This window comes from Anser anser, assembly GCF_964211835.1.
Source record: "Anser anser genome assembly, chromosome: 12".
NCBI classification, from domain to species: Eukaryota; Metazoa; Chordata; class Aves; order Anseriformes; family Anatidae; genus Anser; species Anser anser.
Window position 1 is genome coordinate 3,928,631 of NC_139733.1, and position 24,032 is coordinate 3,952,662.

Consider the following 24,032-nt stretch of genomic DNA (forward strand, 5'->3'; position numbering starts at 1 on the left):
AATAGACTGAAACTCATCTAAGAGCTAATGTTGATGGAGACTGATAAGCATTTAAATGACGCAGGTGCCTCCCATATGCACATTTTTTTCTGTTCTAAGAGGAAAATGTTTCATCATAAGGTATTTCACAGATACTTGAAAAAAAAGTTACTGTTTGCTAAAGCAAGATGGTCTTTGTAGATGTTTTGAAAGCCTACAGAGAGGTATCTGAAAACAGGAATTCTTCAGTTGTATAAATTGTGTGTTTTGTATATGGTTTATGTATACCAACATAAGAGACAAGAAAGGGATGTCTCACCTGGAAGCAAGTGCTATGGTACAAAGTTACAGCAGGACTTCAATGATTATTAATTTTTGCACACACAGACACACACACACCTTTTAAAAATAAATGAATTTTTTTTTTTTAAAAAAAACAACCTACAGTAATCTTTTGTTCAACTTTTATTTTTTTTTGGAACTATTTTAGAGTAAGTAGCAAGAATGCCTGTAACTTGGGGAGAAAAAAAAGAAAAAAGAAAAAAGGAAATCACTTGAAATAACATACGTACTGAAGATGGTGGTATGTCAACCTGGGGAAGTGCCCCAGTAAAATGTTGATGTTTTATATAAACCACATAAGGAACCTGCTAGCTTCTATAAGCAAAACTTTGAATAAGTAGATATGCAAGAAATTTAGCATGAGAAGAAAAACGGCTAGTTTTATCACTGCGTGCCATTTACCCCTACTACAGTCAAATGCTTCAGATTACAGGAAAGGGAAATAGGGCAGCTAACAGTCACAACTAACAGAGGAATGTCAGCGCTTACTGGATGTTTACTTACAAATGTCTGCTTGAAATTCAATACAGAAATACTAATATAATAGGCCTATGTCACCTTGAGCATGGAAGTAACAATGCATGAAAGTGTCCCGGTGCAGGATAAGCCCATGGCCTGCTCACTGGCCGCAGCAGAAAGCAGGCAGGACAGGAGCTTCTCTCCTGCTGCAGTGAGGACTGGAAAGTTCTGGGGCAGCAGCTCCTCAGTGAGACACACCAGGGTGAGAACAGAGGAGAAATATTAAGGGAAATCAAGTAAAGCAAGTGTTTCCCATGGATAATACACGCATCAATTATTCCCAGGCAGATGTACCCATCGAGGTTACCCTCAATAGTTCATTCCATTGCCTATATCCACATTCATCTCGTAGGACCAAGTTCGTTAACAGAGAATGAAGGCTAAAATGGTATCATTCATCTCTATGTTCTTGCCCTGACATGGTTATTCATTAGGAGTTCTTCCTAATGACTGTTCAGTTCCTTCCTTCTAGGGAGCCACTCCTAATTCTCTTCTCTTCAGGTTGGATAATGAGTCACTGACTTTAATATTAATCTTTATTAACCCTTCCCTTTCACAACCCACAGAGTGCAATGTGTTGTGTCTCAGGGCTGAGAAAGAAAGCTCCTCAACGCCTTTTCCTCTGTTGTGCCATTTTCTTAACGTGCAGAGAACCCACTGACTCCTGCAGGCTTTCTGCTGCTGGTTGTTGAAAAAACACCTTGTCTTCACGCCTTCGCTTAATCGCTTTTTAGATCTTAGTCTACCTGTATTCCAGTGTAATTTTGTTTTCCATAAATTACACTTCTTTTCCTTTGCCTTCTTATCTGGCCAATTTTTATTTACCAAAAACCAGTTGTGTGTATCAAATAACTTTTTCAAGCACTTTCCCCTTCCATTTTACCTCCCTTTTCTCTTTTCCATTGTGGAAGGAGGGTCATGGCTGCTTGTGAGCCTGATAGCACCCAGTAACGCAGAGTCCACCTAACTCATGGGAAGTGTCATAAAGGTAACAGCTGCTTTTCCAGTTTCAGATGCTTTGAACCAATTTTCCTTTTTTTTTTTTTAAAAAAAAAAAGAGCAACAAAACAAAAGAAGTAAAACCAAAGTAAACAGGAAATATATGTGATTTGTCATTCCTAAGAATGCTGGACTTAAATATCCTGTGAAATAATTACTCAAGTATTGATTTCTTCTTCAACAGTGATTGCTCTTTTCTTAAAAATAATTTAATGGCCTGTCCCAAACAGGTGCGTGACTGAGAAAATGAGATGACAAAAGCATCTTTTAAATGTGTGTTTTGAAGAGGTGGCATACTATTTAGTGTTTTACAAAGACTTGGTTCCGAACAGCACATCAAAAGAGCACATCCTTTAGCTGGTTTTGATCAAATTTTGTACTCCATTTGGTTGGCGAGTTGGTTATATGTAGGCATGTCCCATCAGCTGCTTTTTTGCACATGTATGGTGGTACTTGCTGTTTTGACCAAGTTTTGAGCATTTGGGGATCTTTGTATTTCTAAAGCCCTTTCTCCTTCTTCCTCTTTCCTTGTATTAGCAGTGCTGGTCTGCTACCATGCTTTGCATGCCTTTTAAAGCATTCTTATTAAGGCTTTTTATTTAGATGTTATCATAACATATGACGACTACTAAAAGAAAATCTAAGAAGTCTAAGGGAAAAGTAGTCTGAAAAAAATTATTTACTTAGGAACCCACACTTGGATTAGTCCAAAAACAGAGTTCTAGGAAGAACCATGTGTTTCTCATTGACTACTTCCAGAGCTTTTTCAGTACTCTTTATTTCAGCACCCTTACGCCGTACCAGACGGCCTCGGATACAAATACCCACCGAGCAGCCTCACGCTAGCATTGTGCGGCCTGGGAGCGAACCAGCCCCCTCCCTAAGGCGCTGCTACTCTCAAGCGTGAATATTTACTTCAGGTGCCAATGCAGCCTGACTGGAATCTCATTAACAATACATTTATCTCCTGATTGACAAAATATTAACATGAATATACAGCATGCGCGGCTTGACATTTTCTTACACACCAGAGAGGGCTCTGACACTAAGTTTATTACTTCAAAAGCAAACAGGCGATTTCTGTGGCGTGGGACGGCCCCGATCTGGGACTTTTTAACATTTCCCCAGCTCAGCCTGAAGAAAGCTAACTGCGGCCTGCCCCGGGCAGCAGAGCGGGTTTTGTCCCCGAGGTTTGTGTTTACACCCCTTTGCCGGCGGCAGCAGGCACTCGGCCGGCCCGCGGGCGACAGGCCTGGATTTAAAGCGCTTTTCGGACACTTTCCGGGCAGAGGCCGGCCGCGAGCCCCCCCGGCACCGAGGGGAAAGGCGGCGGGGCCGGAGCCGCAGGCAACAGGTGCGGGGCCCGGCTCGGGCACGAAATGGCGGCGGGCGGGGAGCGCTGCGCCCCGGGGGGCTTCTCCCCGCTCGGAGGGGCAGGGGTAAGGGAAGGAGGCGAAGGGAAAGGGGCCCCGCCGCGTCCCCGTCGGGCTCCCGCCGCCCGCCCCCGCCGCAGCCCCCTCCCCTTCCCCGCCAGCCGCTTCCGCCCGCGGCCCCGCGCATGCTTGGGTTATGCAACGGCGGCGGCGGGCGGGCTGCCTGCGGGGCCGCGCCGCCCCACAGCCACGGGACGGGGCAGGGCAGCGCCGGGGGCCGTGAGGGCGGCGGGCACCGGGCGGCGGCAGCAGCGGGGTGCTGGGGGCCGGCCGCTCCCTCCCGGCGGCGGCGGCGGCCGGGTGCGCGCCCCTTGCCGTGAGTGGCAGCGCTGCCCGCCGCCAAGTCCCGCCCGTTCCGCTCTCCCTGCTGCAGGCGGCGGCGGCGGCGGGTTGGCTTCCTGCGCGCTGTGCCGCTCCCCCGCCCGCCGGCAGTCGGAGCCGCAGCGGCAGCAGCCCGGATCCCCCGAGCCATGGCTCTGTGAGAGCAGCACATGGCGGCCGCAGCAGCCATGAGCCCCCCACTAATCCATACAACTCCCCGCTGAACGGCCGCCTCCAGCAGCCAGCGCTCCCGCCCGCAACCACCGCTCCCACCGCCCGCCCGCAACCACCGCCGCGCCGCCCGGCCCGAGCACAGACCCCGCCGCCGCCGCCGCCGGGCCTCCGCTCGCCCGCCCGCCCGCCGCCGCCGCCGCCGCCGCCCGGTCCTCGCCATGGGAGTGCAGGGTTTCCAGGACTACATCGAGAAGCACTGCCCCAGCGCCGTGGTGCCCGTCGAGCTGCAGAAGCTGGCGCGGGGCAGCCTCGTGGGTGGGGGCCGACAGCGGCCCCCGCAGACCCCGCTGCGCCTCCTCATCGACGCCGACAACTGCCTGCACCGGCTCTACGGCGGCTTCTACACGGACTGGGTGAGCGGCGGGCAGTGGAACCACATGCTGGGCTACCTGGCGGCCCTGGCCAAGGCCTGCTTCAACGGGAACATCGAGCTCTTCGTCTTCTTCAACGGCGCCCTGGAGAAGGCCCGGCTGCACGAGTGGGTGAAGCGCCAGGGCAACGAGCGCCAGACGGCGCAGCAGATCGTCAGCCACGTCCAGAACAAGGGCACCCCGCCGCCCAAGGTCTGGTTCCTGCCGCCCGTCTGCATGGCGCACTGCATCCGCCTGGCCCTCATCCGCTTCCACATCAAGGTGAGCGGCCGGGCCCCGCTCGGTGCCTGCCCCGCGGCTAACGGGGCCCGGCCCGGCCCGGGCGGGGTGGGGGCGCCGCGCTAAGATGGCAGCGGGGCCGCCCGGGGCACGGCGCTCCCCCAGCGCCGCAAAATGTCGCCGGGCCCGGGGGGGCGGCCCGAGTTTCGGCGGGGCGAGCGGCGCCGCGGCCTCGCTCCCGGGGGATCTGCTGTTTAAGACATCGCTGCCTTAGGGGGGGTAGGCGGTGGAAGCCCCGCTCCTCGCCCCCCTCCCCGGGAAGTTCGGGGCCTTCCCCGGGCGGGGCCGGGTTCCCCCTACCCCCCCCGGCCTGGGCCTCGGAGGCCTCCGGTGGGCGGCCGCCGAGCGCCCAAGTTGAGCGGGCGGCCGCGGCGAGGCCCCGCGCCTCCATGTTCTTTCGGGGCCGGCCTCCGCCCGCTCCTCGGCCTCAAAATGTCCCTCCTCGGCCCCGCGGGCGCCCCGCAGGTGAGCGGCGCTTCCCCGCGAGCACCGCCGGCTGATGGATGGCGAAGAGGAGGAGGATTTAAAAAAAAAAAAAGTATGAGGGGGAAAAAAAAAAAGAAAAAAGAAACGAGATGGATGAGTTACTGCCAGGCCCGCAACAAGTCCTACACTCCAGCTTGCCCAAGGCTTCGTCCCTCAGCCGGGTGGCTCCGACAGCTCTGCGGGCTGTGTGGGGACAGCCACCGGAGCCCCGCGTCCCCCTGCCCGCTGGGGGACCCCGGGCTGGGTGTCCCCAGGCCCTGGCGAAGCGGGACTGGTGCTGGGCCACAACACCCACTGCTGGTGTGGGACTGGGAGCCGTGGCCGTGCCTGCTGTAGCGGTTCATGGTCCTGGTCAGGCCACCAGCGCAGCTCCGTGCGTTCAGGGGATGGGAGTGCTGCTGGGAGTTGGGGTGGTAGCGAGGCCGGCCTCCAATCCAGGGGTTTTCTGATAGCTGGGAAATACTTGCGTTCTTCGAGCACAAAGTTGTAGGGAGCGTGCAGGGAAGGCATTAACCTTGCTCTTGTGGATGCACGATAAATCTCGGTTTGCTACTGAGACGTAGAGCTCCTTAGTAAAGGAATATATGGGCTCACGTAACTTTTTTTCTTTTAATGTGGATTCTTTGTGTAATGCAGTGTTAAAATACATAGTACATGATTCAAAGCTGACTGTTTGATTTTGATAGGAATTAGGCATTTGTAATGGTCCCAAAGTACACTGAACTAGTTAGTCGTTTAAATATCTTATGTTTCAGACCACATTAGTTTCTGGGGAAGTACCTTACATCCTAATAATGTCGCCTCGTTTGACAACTGTGTCACCTGTAGCACTTTGTTTGCTTTCAGGCTTAGCAGCAGCATTAGCTACTTTACGATTTCTTGGTAATAGGCCTTATTCTTAATCTCTAGGAACGGTTTTAGGAACAAGAGGGCATGTCATGCTGGGTCCCTTGTATAACTCTAATATAAAAAAAGGGGGGAGAGGGAGGTCAATTTTTCTGGGGGAGATTCGAGAGTGGACATTTGTTTTAGGTTAGCTTGTGGAGCTGACAAGTGCAAGTTACAAAATAGCACTGGGGGAGTTTGTTGTTGTTAGGAGCATTTGTGCCATTGAACCAGCTCTGGGAAGGTCTGCATTGCACTGGTTCTCCCAGCTGGCCAGCTCTCATGGAAATGGGAAGGATGTTGTACATTCCCATTCCATGCTTTACCCCTACAGCTCTTGAGAAACTGGATGCTGATTTGAATTGATTCATTTTAGGGTTAGGTAGTATATTTCCTGGTTATAGTACAGGATGTACTTTAAAGGTACTGTTGAACTTTTATCATATTCCTTTTCCTGTTTTTCTTATACAATTTATTCTCTTAATATATCAGCTTTACTGCATTTATCTTTCTGTCTGTAAACCTTACTTCAGTTTTATTCACATTCTCCCTCATGCTCACTTTCTAGCAACCCTCCTGGTGGGCAGACAGCAAATGCGGTTTGAATGTGTGATTTTTATTTGCATGTATGGGTGACTTTGTATTTACGTATGCACGAGACAGTTATCAAATTCTATTATTTTCTCTATTTGTTTTGAAAAGTTGGGTTTGAGAATACTGATTAACTTGAATTGTGAAACGGATTTTCATATTTTGAGGAAACAGTAGAGTCTTGAGTAGAAGGCTTCTTTGCAGACCTATGAACTGGCTATAAATTTAATCTATTTTGGTAATTAGTGGGGAGAAAAAAAGGAACGTATTTCATCTAGAACAATTATAAACCACTCGCAGATGGTTTCAGCAGGATGTAAAAATAACAGGTTCCTCCTAGTTATAATAAATATCCTATGGGTTCGTAGTGTAATTGTGACCTGATAGTTGTCTGTTTGGGGGAGGGGGAATAGTTCATAAAAGAACCCTTTTAATGCGAAGCATGCTTGCTGAAATTTAAACACTTCAGCAGAGCAGATCTTAACATCTTTCACACTTTGGTGAGACTTTGTTTTGTTCTCAGCATCTAAACGTGCATGTGCCTGTTTACTCATGCAGAATTCTCTCTTTCTGGTTCAGCATCACTACTGCTTACACAAGATTTAGTCTCGAAAACTGTTCCAAACTGCGGGCTGTGATTCCCCCCTCCCTGCCCCGGGTTGATTTTGACTTGTGCACGCTGTGTGGGTGCAGTTGCATCTTTGGGCTCCCCTCTGGTACGACCTGTAAGCTATCTATCCCGACTCTCACCGGGTTTGAGTTTTACATTGCAGGTTAGCTATACCTCGGTAAATATAGCTCTCTTCCGTGTGGCAGCTCAATTATTTGAATAGGGATTCCAGCATTACATAAACACTGCAGTTTCACGCTCGGAGCACGCTGTGTCAGATAGCTCTGTAAAATGGGGAGGGAAGGAGGGAGGGGACTGGTGCTGTGGAGGGGGAGGAAGCAGTCTGTAGGAGAGCAGAGCTGGCCAGGAGCTGAGTTTCCTCTCGTGTTGCCTGCACATCCATGTCACACAGAGCTGTAAAAGAGTTTGTACTCTGTTTTTGTAGGTATCTGTCGTGCACGCAAAGATGTTTGTTTTAAATATATGTACGTAATTTAAATTTATGTACCCTTTAAGGAAAAAAGCTATGGGAAATATCCTAATTTAAAACATACAAGGACTTGGAGGTGGGGAGAGGGCTGTGTTGCCCTCCCTGGGTAAGTCACTGTATAAATCTGACGTCTTTAAATTGTTCCTGTGGTATTTACAGTCTGTTCCTATTCTGCGTGCAGCAGGCACGCACATTTTGCTAGGTGACAGTACAATTCATTAGAAAAATGAATAGCTCTTGTGTTTCTCACAGAAAAAATTAACTTTGGAAAGCGCCGTGGTACAGTCCATCAAGCATGTCTCAAAAGAAGTAACATTTTCTCAGAACTGTAGGGCGGTAGCACGGGGAGCAGGGAGAGGTTAGGGTGCTTTCCCCTGGCGGCAGCATGGCTCCGAGCGAGGTGCGGGCTGGTGGGTGCTCAGGGCACCCAAAAAGGGGGCATCTTGTGAAGCTACGTGGGAAAAGCAGGATTTGCCAAGCCTCAGTGGATGCCTAATTCAGCGTCAGGTCCAGAAGGTGCCTGCGAGGCATGGGTGGAAGAGGAAGGGTCACTTTAAACTTGATGTTGGGCGAAGGGAGCCTGTTGCTGAGAGGGAGGTGGATGCTGGAGCATTTTGTGGGGCCGTGGAGGTGCAAGGCTGTGTGCTTGGTAGGACTTGTCTGCGGAGGAAGCACAGAGCTGCTCTGGCGCTCACGCTGTCGTTATTCATACATACCGTGGCGTCTGAAGCTAATGGTTTTGTGCGCGGCTATTTTGGGATCGCTTGCTATGTATGTTGTTAAAATGGAGTACCTAGCTGGGTTATACTGAGGCAAAACTCACGCGGGGATTTCCGAATATTCGCTAAACGGGTCGATGGGAAAAGCGCCGGGCATTAGGAGCACCCAGCTGGCGCTGCTCGTGTCGGGCTTGTAGGCAAGGAGTCGTCGCAGCGGTCCCTGCGGCACGTCGGGGCACGGGGCTGAAGCACTAACCCGGTGCCATGGGTTCGCCCAGTGGATTTTCCGTTTTGTTTTGATCTTGTCGAGAAGAAAGGCTTGCTTTTATATCTCTGACGGTAGGGCTTGGCCCGTGTCCCCCCAGCAGAACATGTCTGTTCTAGTCATCCAACGGCCATAGCCTAAAATATGTGCTCTGCTAGGCAACATGAGCGGAGAGGTGCAGTTCGGGCTGTAAACCTGAGGCAGTTTGCACCATCAGAGGCAGCCGTGCAGAAACGAATGGGCTGTAGGGGGTCTGAAGCTGGGAAGAGGAGGCAATTAGGCTTCAGGGGGCAGGGTGGACATTGGAAAGGTTAAGAAAGTTACCCCTGTTTGTCTGGGGTTAGTTTGTTGCTGCTGGAACAGGGTTGTGAAACTTTAAAAGTGATGGTGTGGTGGGGGTGCTTTTCAAGGGGGCACCTTGGCTTGCGGACCTGCTCGAGTATCCGCAGCCTTAGGGTTGTTTCCCATGAGTTAGTGCAGACATTGGTGCAGTAATATGTTTGGAGCTCGAGTGTTTCTGTTAATAAACAGTTACTTCAGATGAGTTTAGTGCTACGTAATGCCACTTCAGTGAGTAGGCTTCCAGAATTTTGCATTGTGCTGCCGAGCAGTCCTTACATCCTGTCTGAACGTGCGATGTCATCGAATTCTTTAATTGCTATAAATATTCTGCAGGTGTTTCAAATACACATTTATAGTTTCAGAAAGACCTAATATATCATAATACGTGTGATAAATCAGTGCTGCAATTTAACGCTGTAGCTAATTATTCTGTCTTCCACTATAGGTTGCACAGAGCATTGAGGATCATCATCAAGAAGTAATTGCTTTCTGCAGAGAAAAAGGTTTCCATGGTTTGGTTGCATATGACTCCGATTATGCATTGTGCAACATCCCTTACTATTTCAGTGCCCATGCCCTAAAACTGAGCCGTAATGGGAAAAGTCTCACAACAAGCCAATACCTAATGCATGAAGTTGCCAAGCAACTGGACCTGAATCCAAATCGCTTTCCTATTTTTGCTGCTCTTTTAGGTAAGTGAAGTAATAAAAGAACTTGATGCTAATAGTTAGGCTTGTAATTTTAGTTTCTGTTAAATTATACACGCATATGTTAAAACATTTGATGGAGCATCTAGGCAAAGCTCTCCATTTGTTTTAGTCAATCCTGCTGGTCTTGAGGTTGCCTGGATGCTTTTTTTTTTTTTTAATGAGGTCAGGCATGCCAGATTTGTATAGACCTGTGAGTGATGCAGACTGTGGCTGTCTAGAAACAAGAACAGGAAGTAAGAATTCTGCAAAGCTCTGCCTTGCCAAAATGTCCTCAGTGGTGGGGGTAGGAATTCAGGGCAGTTGTGGTTCTGCTAGTTCTGGTCTTACATGGCATGTGAGGTCTGATCTTAGTAATACACTTTTCAGACTGGGGAAGAGTATTTCTGGAGCAGACTTTGGATTGCAGGGGCATTTTTCCCCTCAGATAAATATTGGACAAATATGACAGCATATCAGCTGCACCAGAAATGTAGTATAGTCGAGTAAAACTCCACAGAAAGTGTGGATGATCAGCACCTTAACACTAGCTTCATTTGGATAGTTCTTTAGCCATACTGCTTCTAATGGTAAATGGTGTATCTTCAAGGAGCATAGATTGGAACAACATCAGTTCCACATCCCTACTGAAATGGAGCAATTTCAACACACTGTATTGGCACAGCTGTCTAAGGTCTAAGATGGAAGAGGGAACTAATGACTAATAGACTTTACTCTTTTAAATAAATCTTACGTATTGGAGTCTTCTAACTTTGATTTCAGTAAATAAGCACAGAGAAGCCATATTCCTGATTATGTCTTACTGAACAAAAAATTAAGAAAACTGGATTTTATTTTCATTTTCACACTGACTTTGTATTTTAGTGTGGGTGCACGATTCTTTGAAAGCTCTGAATGAGAGAGGATATGTTATGCTGCTTTAGCATACTGATATTTTAATAGTCTTTAATATTAAATTGTTTCTAATCCAGGCAGATAGCTTCCACATTACGGAAAGAACCAATGGGTCTTACAATAGAAAGCCACAAGTGTTTGACTAGCTGAAGTTGTTTTTCTGTTACTGTGTGATTTTTCATACCAAGAGTGGTTACCTGCTTTCCTGGCTGTACAGAAGAATGGCAGATGATTGGCTAAGCTGCAATTTAAAACAAAAACTCTGCGTAAATTGCATGGCAGACTACTATTGCTAGGCTTTGTTTTGGATTCTATAAATAAGTTGTTGAATGCCAGTTCAATGAGTAAGAATTACTGTTTGAAAAGCGGTTTCACAGTTGCAGATATGCGTTATAGGATTTATGTGAAGTACATGTTAATGATGTTATTTTAACTTGTAAGAGCTGTAGAGCTACATGGCCAGTTGAGCCATTGCTGGGTTATATGAAATGGAGTATGAAAAATATACTAGTAAAGCTTTTGAAGGTTTTGAAATTTTATGGAAGAAGCTCTTGAATATTTTCACTTTTGATGTCTTATGTGACAAAATATTTGTTTGCTTTTAGGAGAAGGAAACTGAGGTAATTTCAAATAATTACTTAGAGATGTTGTGTAGCTTTTTTTCCAAATTAGTCCAGAGGTTGAAAAAAACAGTTCAGCTACATGTTTAACTTTGTGTATTCTTTTGTATTTCTTTTATGTGTGCATTCAGTATGAGTAAGCAGAATGGAGAAATGTTTATGAAAGACAAAGCTAGAACAGAAGATAATTTAGAGTTTTTACTGTGATTAGTATATTTTTTTTTATATTAGTGAATAGTATGAAATCTAGGTATTTGGTGATATAAGCAATGATTATATAAGCTCACAACAAACAGATACTGTTTGGTTTACTGGCAACAGTTGTCAACTTTGACATCCTAAGGACTAAGTAACTTAGTGTTTTAATAAAACCTTAAATGCATATAGGCACATAATACTGTGTAGTGTGTAGTATGTTTAAAGCAGAGTAGCGTATTCAGATCTACTATATTTATTTATTTTATACATGAGGACTTGAATGACTTCACTGTTTATTATGCCTTTGTTCCTGTGGCCTTTTCGGGGGTCTTTTGAACTTCCTAAGTAGAATGAAGAAAATGACAATGGGAAAGGATAACTGAGTACTTGATTACATAGAAGGTGTATGAATCTGTTGCGTTGCTCTTCGGTTCTGAGTGCAGCAGTATAACTCCCCGTGCTAGTACCTTGTTTTGGAATAAATGAGGAGGGGCTTGTGAAAAGACACCTAAGTGGTCAGTTAATAAAATGTTCTCAATGGCACATTCTTTGGGATTGAGTTTTATTCTGGTATACAAACTCTGTTGTTAAGTATCCAGCAAAATATTTTTATGACTGTACCAACTAGGCAAATTTTTGAAGATTACTTTCTGAGATGGTTATGTATATACTATAGTTTGTTTATTTCTTTTTCCTTCTTACAAGTTTCCCTACAGAATGATTTTATAGTCCTAGCTTTATAATGTAATGAGCATCTTTGTCATAGGTAGTCAAAATGCGGCCAAGATACTGTGCCCGCCGAGAGTGTGCTCTTAAAGTTTTGTCCTAATTGCTGCTGATGTAAACTGGGAGCTGATTTAGGTTCCTTTGTAAATTTTGATTCAAACACTTAAGAATGATTTATAAAAATAAAATAAAATAAAGCTTCAGCAGTAGAAAAACAAACACAGTGTGAGGTATAGGGCTATAATTCAGTGAACTGTTTAGAAAGGGCACTGGCTTCAATTAGTATCTAATTGCTTTAAAAAAACCTAAGGCATATGCTATAATAAGCCATTAAAATGGGAAAAATCAATACATGTTGAGGTTGTTCAGCCAGGTCAAGAAATAGAGGCTGCTTATGTAACGTTGATCTCTTTCCCACTGTGGCAGTACTTTGTAACGTGTCTAGTTATGTAGTCTTACTCTGTTTCTCAGTAAAATTTTAGAACCACTTAAGGTAAGTACAGGCATCACCTATTACCTGACTATAGAAGACACTGCTGCACTTCAACATACTGAATTCCAAAACTTGCTGTGCAGTGAGAATTGATCAAATGGTCAGACTGCCATGTATGTGTGTTCAAGAGGATGGAGTTAACTGACATGACAGATGGAGACCAAACAAGATTGAAGTTTTGGTAGGAGGAAGAGAAGCTCTGACTATTTTAGGATAATCTGCAGGAGTTACCATTAGTTATCACAAAACCTTATAGTGGCCTGGCTGTAGATTTTTTACAGACCTGCATTATAAAGGCTGTCTAATCCTACCTTGATTAGATTAGTAAGAATGTGGCTGTTATATACAAACCTGTTGAATCTTTCTAATGTGAAGTTCAGGTTTAGCTCCTAATGAATAAAGATTGTCTCCCTGTTGGAGATCTCAGTTGGAGGTGAAATACTGATTGGATAAGAGTTCCTTCTCTGGAAGGCATTCGCTAGTCGCCAGGCAATGAACAGCTTTCTTCATTTTCACATGTTTCAGAGCATTAAGATCAAAGCCAAATATTTTATGGGCAAAATATTAAGAAAATAAACAACTGTTGTGATTGATTTAGCACTGTCATATTCTTTATGACTTAGGCGGGAGCTCAAGATATTGTCCAAATTGTGAAATGAAAAAAAAACTATCCGACCTGTAAACATACCGATATGAATGAGAACCATGCATTTACTGCTAATCTGCTACTTGGTAAAAAACAAATTTTGAAAATACCCTCAAGTTTCCTACCAAAAGTGTAGTAATACATTGTCTTGCTCTTTATAAAGTTTGTATTCACAAACACTGAACTCTGTCAGTGGATGATTAATTAGTATTCAGTGAATTAAAACGTTCAAAATGTTTTCTACTAAGATTTTTTTTCCCTGAACATAATGTGCTTTGAAAAACAAAACAAAACAACCTTTTCAGTGATTTTACATTTGGTATGAACAGCTTGGTAAATATAGCTATCATCTTTGTTCATTGGAGCAACTAAGTTCCTAATTACTTTGATGCTGCCAGCCCAGGCTCTTTCCTAACCTGGTAGGCCAGGAAGAAAAACTTGAGGAACTGGGAACCTGCTAAGTATCACCAGAGCTCCTAGCATTCCTGAGGGTTAGATAAACCTGCCTGCTGGCTTACTGCTCGACCCACGCTGTGTAGCGGAGCAGGGTGTGGATTCCAGCGGCAGCTCTGATGTGCGCACGTGCTGGCATGCAGGATGGGCTTTCCAGCTTGTCGGGGAGCAGCGGAGCCTTTTCATGCACTGTCGCACCTCAACTGCTAAAGCCTGTTGAGGATCCCATCATAAGACGCGTCTGAGGTAGACACCGTGTGTTGTGACTGGGTCTGTTGCTTCTCTAAGTGAACTGGGTTTCCTGGAACAGTGCTCCGTGAGCAGAGGGAAGTGTGTTTTGCTGTAAGGATAGTATTTTGATTAGGATTTTCTGGAGTGACAAAAAGGATACCTGCAAGTTCAATCTGTCTTTGGTAACTCTTTATTGGGAATTGAGGACTACATATTTGTTTTGCTGCATGTGGAATCAGTGTGTAATGTTTTTAATGTCTACATCTTAAATAAAGTTCTGTCTTTATTCTAGGTAATCATATTCTACCTGATGAAGATTTGGCTTCTTTTCATTGGAGTTTACTTGGTCCAGAACATCCACTAGCTTCACTTAAGGTACAAATTTTATGCAACTACTAGCAATTAAACTAAAATCAGTCATAACAGTTAATCAGAGCAGTGTAATAGATTAATATTTTAAATGTATTGTGAGTATAATAAAGAGCAAGAGGAAGCTTATTCAGAATTGTGATAGCCTGCCGTAGCTCGTGCAGATTTTTGAGTCAGAGCAGCTATGCAGGGCTCTTGTTCTCAGTCACCGTCTGGTGTCCCTGCCCGTCTGTTGACTGCAGAGTATACCTGGGGTGATTAGCCTTACCAGGCTAAACTTAGCCTTTGCGATCCCCCTCTGTGCCCTTCAGCTCCGTGAGCCATCCACCCAACAGCTTCAGTGTGTGGTTTTACTTAGAGAATGTAGCTTTTTACACGCTCTTACTTCCTTTTTTTAGGATAATTTTTTGTTTAGTCATGTTCTTCAACTGTCAAAAATAATTAGTAGGATATCTTCCTACCAAATTCTTTTATTTTCTATTGGTCCGAGTTTGTGTGAATTTGTCAGTTATCTGCACTTCTTGAATTACAGTGTAAATATACCAGAGTTGGTTGCACGAGAAAGTCAATGTGGTCTTCTGTAGATTATTTTTTTTGAGGCAAGTGGCTTGTGTCTGATGCTCTTAGTTTACAGTATGTCTGTTCTGCTGCTTAATCACACTTGCTTTGTGCATTTGCCAAACAGCTATAAAAGGGAAACTGGACACACTGGAGATTGGAATAATAGTGACCTTTCTTTCTCTCTGCCACAGTAGACATATCCTTTTCCTTTTTTCCTAAGGTGTTCCATATAGCTAATCAATTTGTGTTTTGTAAATTCTGTAAAAGTGTTCTGTTTTAGTATCTACAACAAAAATACTTTTTTTCCTGCTACTCCTAAAGTTTCTTAAGCATTGGGGAAAAAAAGGAATTTAACTTAACTTGCTAAAGGTAGAATTTTAAGATTTTCAGCAGTGTTTTTAAGGCTTTCACGTGCATTGCCTAGCAAGCAGGTATGAGAATTTGATGTTACTCATCCCCTATTTTGCTACCACTCCTGTTTTAGGAAGGTAAGTGTCAGCATGTTGTAATCACAAAACAATATAAACATGCGTGTTTGCTGCTGCTTTGTAGTACTTGAGATGAAAAAATGAAAGATTAAAGGAATGTGCCTGTATTTTTATTTTTGACTAGGAAGGTTAAAATGTGTGACTTCTCTCAAAGTGGTTGATAAAACTTTCTGATGTGCAGAATACTTTTCTGTGTTTTAGACTGCGTAGATTTGTCTTACAGCAAATTCAGAATACGGGTGTAGAGATCTTTTGAAACGTCTTCTAAATATATACTGAATTACATGACAAGAGTGAAAATCAAACATTTGTCATCTTTGCTTCTGCATTTACTTTTTCAGTGAAAGCACCAGTTGGGCTTTTTACCTGGCATCCTAAGGAAATTAAACTTATTTTCTTAGAGATCATTGGGCTGACTTGGGCAGTCCTCCCTTTATTTAATCTGTTGACCAATATTAATCAGATTTGAAAGTAGTTCCCATTTGGCTGTTACAGGCTCTGTGAAAGCTGATACACTATTATTGGTGAAAAAGACCCAAATTAGTGCCCTTACTGAGGGAAAAGGCTAGCACAACACGCAATTTATTTCATTTCACAGCAGCAGGCTGGCCAATTGTTAAGTACATAGCCCCAAACTAACCGCAGCATTTCTGTCTCCTGGCTGATAATGATGTCAAAAGGGAGAGAAAGAAGCTGGGCTGCAGCAGAAAGGACACAAGTCTACAGGAAACCAATCTTCATTAGTTGCCAGTGAGAGAACAACTTCATTTTTTAGCTTCAATTTCAGCTGTGCTCATGGTTTGAAATCATAACTTGTTTCAGTAGCTCATTAGCTCAGTTTTAGTTGTTTTGACATGTCAATGATTTCATTTCAAGTTGCTCTGTAGACACTGTTAGTTGTAGATGTACAGAAAGCAATACTCCTTGTAAACTTTATGAATACTTAGAGAACTTGAGACAAGTTTGTTAGCTGTAAGTTAGAGGGCAAAAAGTAGTTTCAGTGCAGTTTTTTAAAAAAAATAATAAAATATCACAAGCTACTGTAAAAGTTGGAAGCGGGGCAAGGGGAGTTGTGGGCTACACTTAAAATGCTGCTTTGTTGCATCTATTTAGATTTACTGCTGATTGTTTTCAGTGCCTAGGAACACAGAACTCATTCTACACCTCATTCGATTCATTTAGGATATAGAAAACTATTCTTATTGCATAAAGACTTTAATCTTTTATATCTAAGGCAGTAGATAGCTAACAGATTTGGTTCCCAGTGGCTTGGTTCATAGCTTCTCAGTGAAATCTGTTACAGATAATATACAATTTATTTTCTGCATTTTTTCTCACTCTTTTATTATGATGTAGCAAAATGGTTACTCTTCCTATAAGAGAAGCTTTGCTGGTTCACCAATTAAGAAATGTGACTTAGAATAAGAAATTACCGGTCTTCACTGGTAGAAAACTGGCATGTCTGCTCAAGTATCAAGTTGTTGAGGTGAAGAAAAAGCAGAACTGAGTAAACTGTCACTCTTTTAAAGAGGGACCTGAGAATGGACCATTCATCTAAGAACAGCTGAGTAGAAACTGAAAGGAAGGGAAATGGAAATCTGAAGAAAGAGTCCATCTTTTACATCTAGAAGGAAACAAACCAAACTGTCCTGACAGCATCCTTACGTGCTGGGTAAAAAGCGGTGCCTGCAGAAGGCACCAGCACCAATCATCAGCTCAGCAAAACTGTGAAATTCTGTGGACAAATTTAAATGAAATGACCACCAAGATCAGAATTCAAAGCAGGAGGTGAGATGTTAAAATTCCCGAGAGAATTTGGCGGCTAGTCCTAATTTGCGAGGTAGCATTATACTGTGTTATATTTGCGCGCTTCAGGATTTATTTTTAAGAGGTCTACAGAAACAACTCGGTTCCCATTCTGGAAAGCCTGCTACAGGAAGGGGCTTCAAGATCAGTGCATTTTTTTGCATCAGAACTGAATTAGGAGGGGACTTTCTTGTCTGTAGGATGAGTTGGTGTTGATTTGGGAGGACATAGCATCAAAGAAATGCAAACGCTTCATACACAAGGGAAAGGTAACCTTAGAAACAAGTCTTAACACAACCTCCGTTTTTTGGAAAGAGAAAAATATGCAGGAAAACTCTGAGATTGATGCCTTCATTTGTGATGGATTATCTTCCTGTTAGGGTGGATTTGAAAGGATGAATTTGCTGAACTCTTTGTCAAGGTCTCGATATGCCCACCATTACAATATATCACATCTATTTTTACCTGGCAAAATTAGCTATCTAATCTCCTTGGCTGCTTCACCTTGGTAGAGGGACAGAAAGAGATGCTTCCAGAAGGCAATTCAAAATTTGCAGGTTGGGCTGCTTCTGTGAATTGCTCTAGGAAGTTCTTGTCTTTCTCCATTGACCTGAGAGGGAGTCTGCTGGAGGGAGACTAATTTTAGACAATGTGCTGCTGCTCAGATGGTACTCTTAAAATGTGCTTCAGGTAAGTGTTCTCCTGCTGGATGCTAAGGGCCATCATAGGGTGATTCAGGTTGGAAAGGATTTCAGGAGGTCATTTAGCCCAGCCTCCTGCTCAAAACACGGTCAACCTGAGGTCAGAACACATTGCTCAGGGCTTTACCTAAACTAGTCTGGGAAACCTCTGAGGCTGGCTGGTGATTGCACAACCTGTCTGGGCAGCCTTCTCCATGGCTTGACAGTCCTTGAGGTAAAAATGTTTTTCCTTGCACACAGGCTGAACCCATCTTATTTTAGTCTATGCCTTTTGTCTCTCCTTCCACGATGCGCAGCAGTGAGGAGCCTGGCTCTGTGCTTTGGATAACCTTCTCATAGGCATCGAAAGACTGCTGTTAGGTGATCTCAGAGCCTTGTCATTGCCAGGCTGAGCAAGCTCTGTTCCTTCAGCCCCTTCTCAAAGAGCTGCTGTTCCAACTCCTTGACAGTCCTGATGGCCTCCAGCTGAACTTGCTCAACTTTATTGACATCTGTCTTGTATTGTTTGGGCTTTGGGAGCCCAAAGCTGGATGCAGTGTTCTGGGGGTGATTTAATGAGCAGAAGTCATCACATCCCTCAGTCTGCTGGCTGTGCTCCTGCGGCCCTGGGCACAGCTGGCCTTCTCAGCTGTCAGGGCACCCTGCTGGATCCCGCTCAGCTTGCCGTCTACCGAGAGCCCCAGTCTTCCTTGGCACATCTCCAGCCTGTATAGCAGCCAGGTGCAAGGCTTGCTTTTGTACTTGTTGGATTTCTTAAGGTTCCTGCTGGCTCATTCCTCCAGGTTGTCTAGGTCTTTCTGGATGGCAGCCCAGCCCTCAAGTTCATGGCAGTGTGCAGGGTTGTCAGGCGGATTGTCTCGTGTGCGGTCTGCCTGTATCATCTCTTCAGCTTGTCTTTGTGCTCTCCCCTATTCTTTTTGGCATCTTCTGGTTCCTCGATTTAGGTTTGACTTTTCTCCCAGTCCTATGCATATAAATTGTTCACAAATTATCTCCGCGCTGTGTGTATTGTTCTCCTTTGCCACCCTGACATAGGAAAGTAGAAAGAGAGAAATTTTCCAACCAGTATGAAGGGAGGAGGGGGGAGAGAGAATTTCTAATTGAATAACCCGATCTTAAGGGAAAAGCTGAGCTTCTCATTTGAGAGGATTTTAAGGCATCCAATGAACTTCTTGCCTCTTTGGAAAGGTTGATCAGATGCACTACAAGCCTGTAAGATTAAATGTATTTAACCTTCAAAGGCTGAGACAAGATGCAAACTGTTTGGGTGGGAGCTCTACCAGAAATTACTAGACAAAAATAACGAAACCCAGATAACTTGTAATGTTCCTCATATCTTCAGCCTTTTCTCTTACCAATGAAAAAAATGTTCCCTATGTGTCACCTCCCTATAATTGAACATTCAAAGTTTCTTTTTTAATGTTTTGAAAATAAAACGAAATTGATTATCTGTTTCTAGCAGGCACAACAGTAAATGCTGGTACTTGTGCTGATTAGCTTTTAAAGGCTTCACTTCCTGGAGGTGGTGGGTAACTGTAGTTGTCCCAGAATGGGGGATTTTTTTCCAAGTGTAGCTTAGGTTCTTCCTACAGTATCCTGCTAATCTGGTGGAGTTGCACATGTGAGCCTATTCTCTTTTTGAAAAAGCATTTTTGCCAGTTTATTTCATCAAAACCAAGGCTTTTTTTTTAATCTCTTAGCTTCAAGGCTTGTAATGTTGCTCTCTGCCTCTCGTTTTGACAAATACCTTTGTAAAATTAATTTCCTTTCCCCACTTAATCTTGCCAAAGTGCGTTAATAGGTCACTTGTGATTCTTGTCAGTGTTCCTTCATGAAATTAGTCCTTTTACAAGTAGGAAAATGCAGTTGTCAGATGTCACGTGTTTTGTAACCTGATTCCCTCAAAGAGTGTGATCTACCTCCATGTTTGACTTTTCAAAATTTGTTTTTCATATTGTCTGAAACTCTTCTGAAGAGGTTAAGGTAAAACTGGCTTCTAGGAAGGAAACTCTTATAACAAAAAATTAACAAAATATGATTCTAATTTTGTTCTGAAATGCTTTGAGTGCAGCTAACAGCACATTTGAATCATTAACAGGTTTTCTGTAAATTTTACTGTTAAGTCTTAATATTTTTCCCTTATCTAACACTGAAGATTTCCTATGTATTTTAATGTGCACAGCATTAGAAACATTTATGATTCAGTGCAAAATGTACAATTTTAGACTTCTAGAACATTCCGAAATGAATATAATTTTTTTCCTCTTCAGTAGCAGGAAAGATGATCTTATTTCTCTGCTTTTTTGTTTTTGGCTTCTGTGTAGGTCATGACATTTTTATTTTTGAGGGTGTTCTCACATATGGACTAGATGTCTTCTGAAACAGAATAAAAGAGAATAAAATCCAGATGTCTGAAATGTCTCTAAATCTGCAGTACGTACTTTAAGATGGTCTCACTTCAGAAGTTAGGAATATGCGCCAGTGAGGTCTTCAGGCTGTTGGTTTAAAAGGAGCTAAACTGGGGGCGATATGCATAGTAAGCCCTTAACATGTCTCGCTTGAGCTTTGTGCTTCCAGGGTCTGAGCTGAATATTAGTGCTAGAGTGTCATGATATCATCTCTTGATGGTAACTGCTTAACGTTTATTAAATATTACTATCTTGGAAATTACATAAGCCTGATGATATGCTGCTCGTGCTTTTCATCCACTGAATTTTCAAGCAGACATTGCAGAAACACTTAGGCAGTAATGCAGGGTTTCTCCAAGGTGCTCTGCAGAGAGCACATCGAACATGACACAGCCATGTTATGATTCAGCTGCTTTAGAGATGTGTAATAATTACACGTACAAATAAAATGGTAGGTGTTCATAAAACGACTTAGATTACCAGTGAGAAGAAAAGTTATGTCTTCTGCTAGTAGATTGGAGCAAAATTCACTCATCAATATTTGTGAGTGTAAGCTTACATATGAATGTGATCTATATTTAGGATTGTTCTGTACATTTGGATTGCACGCTACAGAAAATCTAAATTTACTGTATGAAATAAAAAATAATAGTTGTGCCACTTACTACACCAAACCAAACTGTTCTTTATTCAGTCTCATAAAATGTGAAGCTCATTTCTGGTAGAGAATGACCAGATACAGAATGAATATCCTGACACTTCTGAAAAGTAGACATGGGGATAAGGAAATTAATAAAAATGGGAATCTGGGCAAAATTTCAATGGTCTAAATATTAAGAAGGCAGTCTAAGAAATTGCATAATAAATGGATCAAATACAGGCAGAGAAGACAAAGTAATGTGGTGGACTGCATATAAAAAAAAAGGGCTTGTTGTGCGGACTCTAAATTGCAAATATAAATCTAATTAAGTATTAATAAGAATTTTGCATAAACGTTTCTGACGAGGCTGGATTGCAGTATTTTTTAGTACAGTATGGTACCTCTGTGTGGAATACAAACAAGGATTTTTCACCTTTTCTCATATCTAAAGTATAGAACTCTTGAACAGTAATTACAACTTCTCAAATCTTGTATCACTGAATTTAGCAAATAGGCAGGTGAAAGTTAAAAATCTGGCTGCCTGTGTAGCTACTAACGGAGTACTCCAGAATTGTACCGAGGATCCAGACAGAATTTTTATAAAGTTCCTTAGCCAGTCTCAGAAATGTAGGCCGTGTAGTTGGAGGCCTCTTTTCTGCCCCTGTGCGCATGCGCTCTGTGCAGCATGGAGGGAAGGTAACCACCTGCCTGTGGGGGAATACTTCTGGAGACCCAGCTAGCAGCACAGCTACACAGCTTTTAATTTTGCAGTGGTCTATGATGCTTGCTTGACCTGCACTTCCTTTAGTACAGACAGGATCGTGTAGTGCGTGTAAGAGAGGTAATTCCCATCACAATATGCTGAATAATCCTTGGTTCATTTTCAGGGCTGTAGGTATAGGAGGAGCCTGTCGACAGAGTTGAGATGGAAGGCCACGGTTTCCAGAACTATCTGGTTCCCTTCTTTTCCCCATATGAAAATGGGAAGAGTTTAGGCCAAAGAACTGAGTGAAAAACTTCCCAGTACAGCAGCAGAGCCTGGTACAGCAGAGCACTTGTCAGCTGCTGAACTGTGGGAGCTGCATCTGTAGGGACTTTGGAAGTCATCCCACAAAGTTCTTCCAGCTCTTTCTTCTTTCTACAGAGGTCTTTTACTACAAAGTCCAAAGTGATTTGTATCTTGTCAAGCCTGTGGCCTCAGTTGGGGACCATTAAATCAATGGGAATTCATTATTTTCCTGAAATCTTGAGTAGACTGTACTTTGGACTCTGTAGAGAAAAATCTATGGTCTGGATGGACTCGTGTCATAAACTTGAGGGGAATTTTTAGCATGCCTTTAAAGCGCATGTTTCTCATACATTCAGAATAGTCAGTTAGTATGTGAGGTCAGACACATCTGACATCAGAGGGTGGAACATCAATTATTTTAATGCCAGAGTGTTGAAACTACTTTATCAATGAAATTATCTTCTGAAGAACATCCTGTGTGTCTGTAAAAAGAGTAACCGTGTTGATATTGAAATGCTTGGAAGAGAAAGTAAATATGCTTACATAGTAATGAGAGAAATCTATACCTCTTTTTGGATAATAAAAAGAAATAAACAATATTTTCTTGCCTAAAATGCTACATATAATGTGAAGGTGTGTGAATATAGCATACTATAATGAAATATGCAGAGTTTGAAAACACTAGTTATTTAACTATGTATTATCTTCAAATAATAATTTGCAGACCAAGACCTGTAGAATCTTGAGAGTAAGTTTCTTTGAGATATTCCTTTTCTCTGTTTTTCAAATCTTCCCCTCTGTTTCTGTTTCCTGTGCACAGAGATCTTTCAGCAATTCTGACACCACTTTACATTCAGAATAAACTGTGTCAATATATTAAAAAATGATAAAATAAAATCTGGCATATATACCAAATGGACGTATCCTCTAGAAAATCCTTTATCTAATGTGGAAACGTCTAACTGGAAAGCAGCAAAATAATTAGCGTCATTGACCTTGTTTGTTGTTGGACCAGGTACTTCACTTAGTCAACAAATATTTACACAGAGGTGAGGTTTCACATACATACATACATACATGCATACATATATGTACTGTAAATGAAAAATACAAGTCATTGTTTAAAGTGAAGTTCTGAAAACAAGGTGGAAAGCCCAAAAATATTTAGATCCTTAAATCTGTCAACATAGAATGTGTTGAATATATTTTCAATTAACAGTTGTGTTAATTCTTTGCAGTGTAACTGAAGTATCTTGGACTACCCTGTTATCTCATAATAACATATGTGCGTGTTTTCACAGGTACGTGCTCACCAGTTAGTTTTACCACCTTGTGACGTAGTAATCAAAGCTGTAGCTGACTACGTCCGTAACATTCAGGACACCACTGATTTGGATGCCATAGCAAAAGATGTTTTTCAGCATTCACAGGTAAAGTATGAAAAAAAAATATTTTTTGAACAGTTGTGCACTTGTGCTCTAGACTTGTGTTGAAGAGTTGCATTCAATAAAAGTAGTGTTTTGTATCAGTTGACATAGGAATCTGTCAGTAAATGCAGTGTTGTAGGTACCCTAATGTAATTTTCCGCTCTTTTAGAAAGCAGAAATGCTGCACTTATTCCCAGTGCTTTAAAGTTATAATTTGTGATAACCACAGGGGTTTTGTAGTCTAGCTTCGTGTGCTATCATTGAGAATCAGTGGTACGTGAGGATAGTAATTCTCAAGCTTTATCCTTGCAGGGGTTGACATAATATTTCTTGTGAGGGTGTGGTGCTATAGTCCTCATGGCTCCATAGGCGTTAATACTGTATGTGATATAAGTTAACCACTCCGCAGTACTGTGCTGACCTATAGATGACATGCCTGGATTTGATCCTGATGGATATTTCTTTTATTTATTTATTTTAGTCTAGAACAGATGACAAAGTTACTCGATTTAAGAGAGCAGTTGCTTATTATTCAGCAACTAATAAACCTATGCCATTTCATCCACCACATTACCTAGGTAAGTAATTAAAAAATAAAAGACTCTTCAGTTTAAACAAAACCTGGCATAACCCTAAATTATTATTTTAATAACCATAAATTATTATTAACGGGGTCTTTTAAAACATATTTATTCTCTGGCAATATTCGTTAACACTTGAATACCACGCTTCCAAAAAAGAGTTTTCACAGAGTTCACAGAGTCTTCACAGTGGCTGTGTTCTTTCCCCA

General features: G+C 43.0%; 1 protein-coding gene across 3 annotated transcripts in view; it reads left to right on the top strand.

Moving 5' to 3' along the window:
- The first annotated feature begins 3,588 nt into the window (after window positions 1-3,588).
- FAM120A (family with sequence similarity 120 member A) overlaps window positions 3,589-24,032 on the top strand; it is a 53,853-nt gene continuing 33,409 nt past the window's right edge. For 2 of the 3 annotated variants that reach the window (XM_083795914.1, XM_083795913.1), the window contains exons 1-5: window positions 3,589-4,459; window positions 9,311-9,557; window positions 14,126-14,208; window positions 23,117-23,245; window positions 23,724-23,820. In XM_083795914.1, coding sequence (XP_083652040.1) covers window positions 3,986-4,459; window positions 9,311-9,557; window positions 14,126-14,208; window positions 23,117-23,245; window positions 23,724-23,820 — 1,030 coding nt within the window. In that variant the 5' untranslated portion in view covers window positions 3,589-3,985. The remainder of the gene's footprint in view (window positions 4,460-9,310; window positions 9,558-14,125; window positions 14,209-23,116; window positions 23,246-23,723; window positions 23,821-24,032) is intronic. The other variant, XM_083795912.1, reaches the window with a different exon arrangement.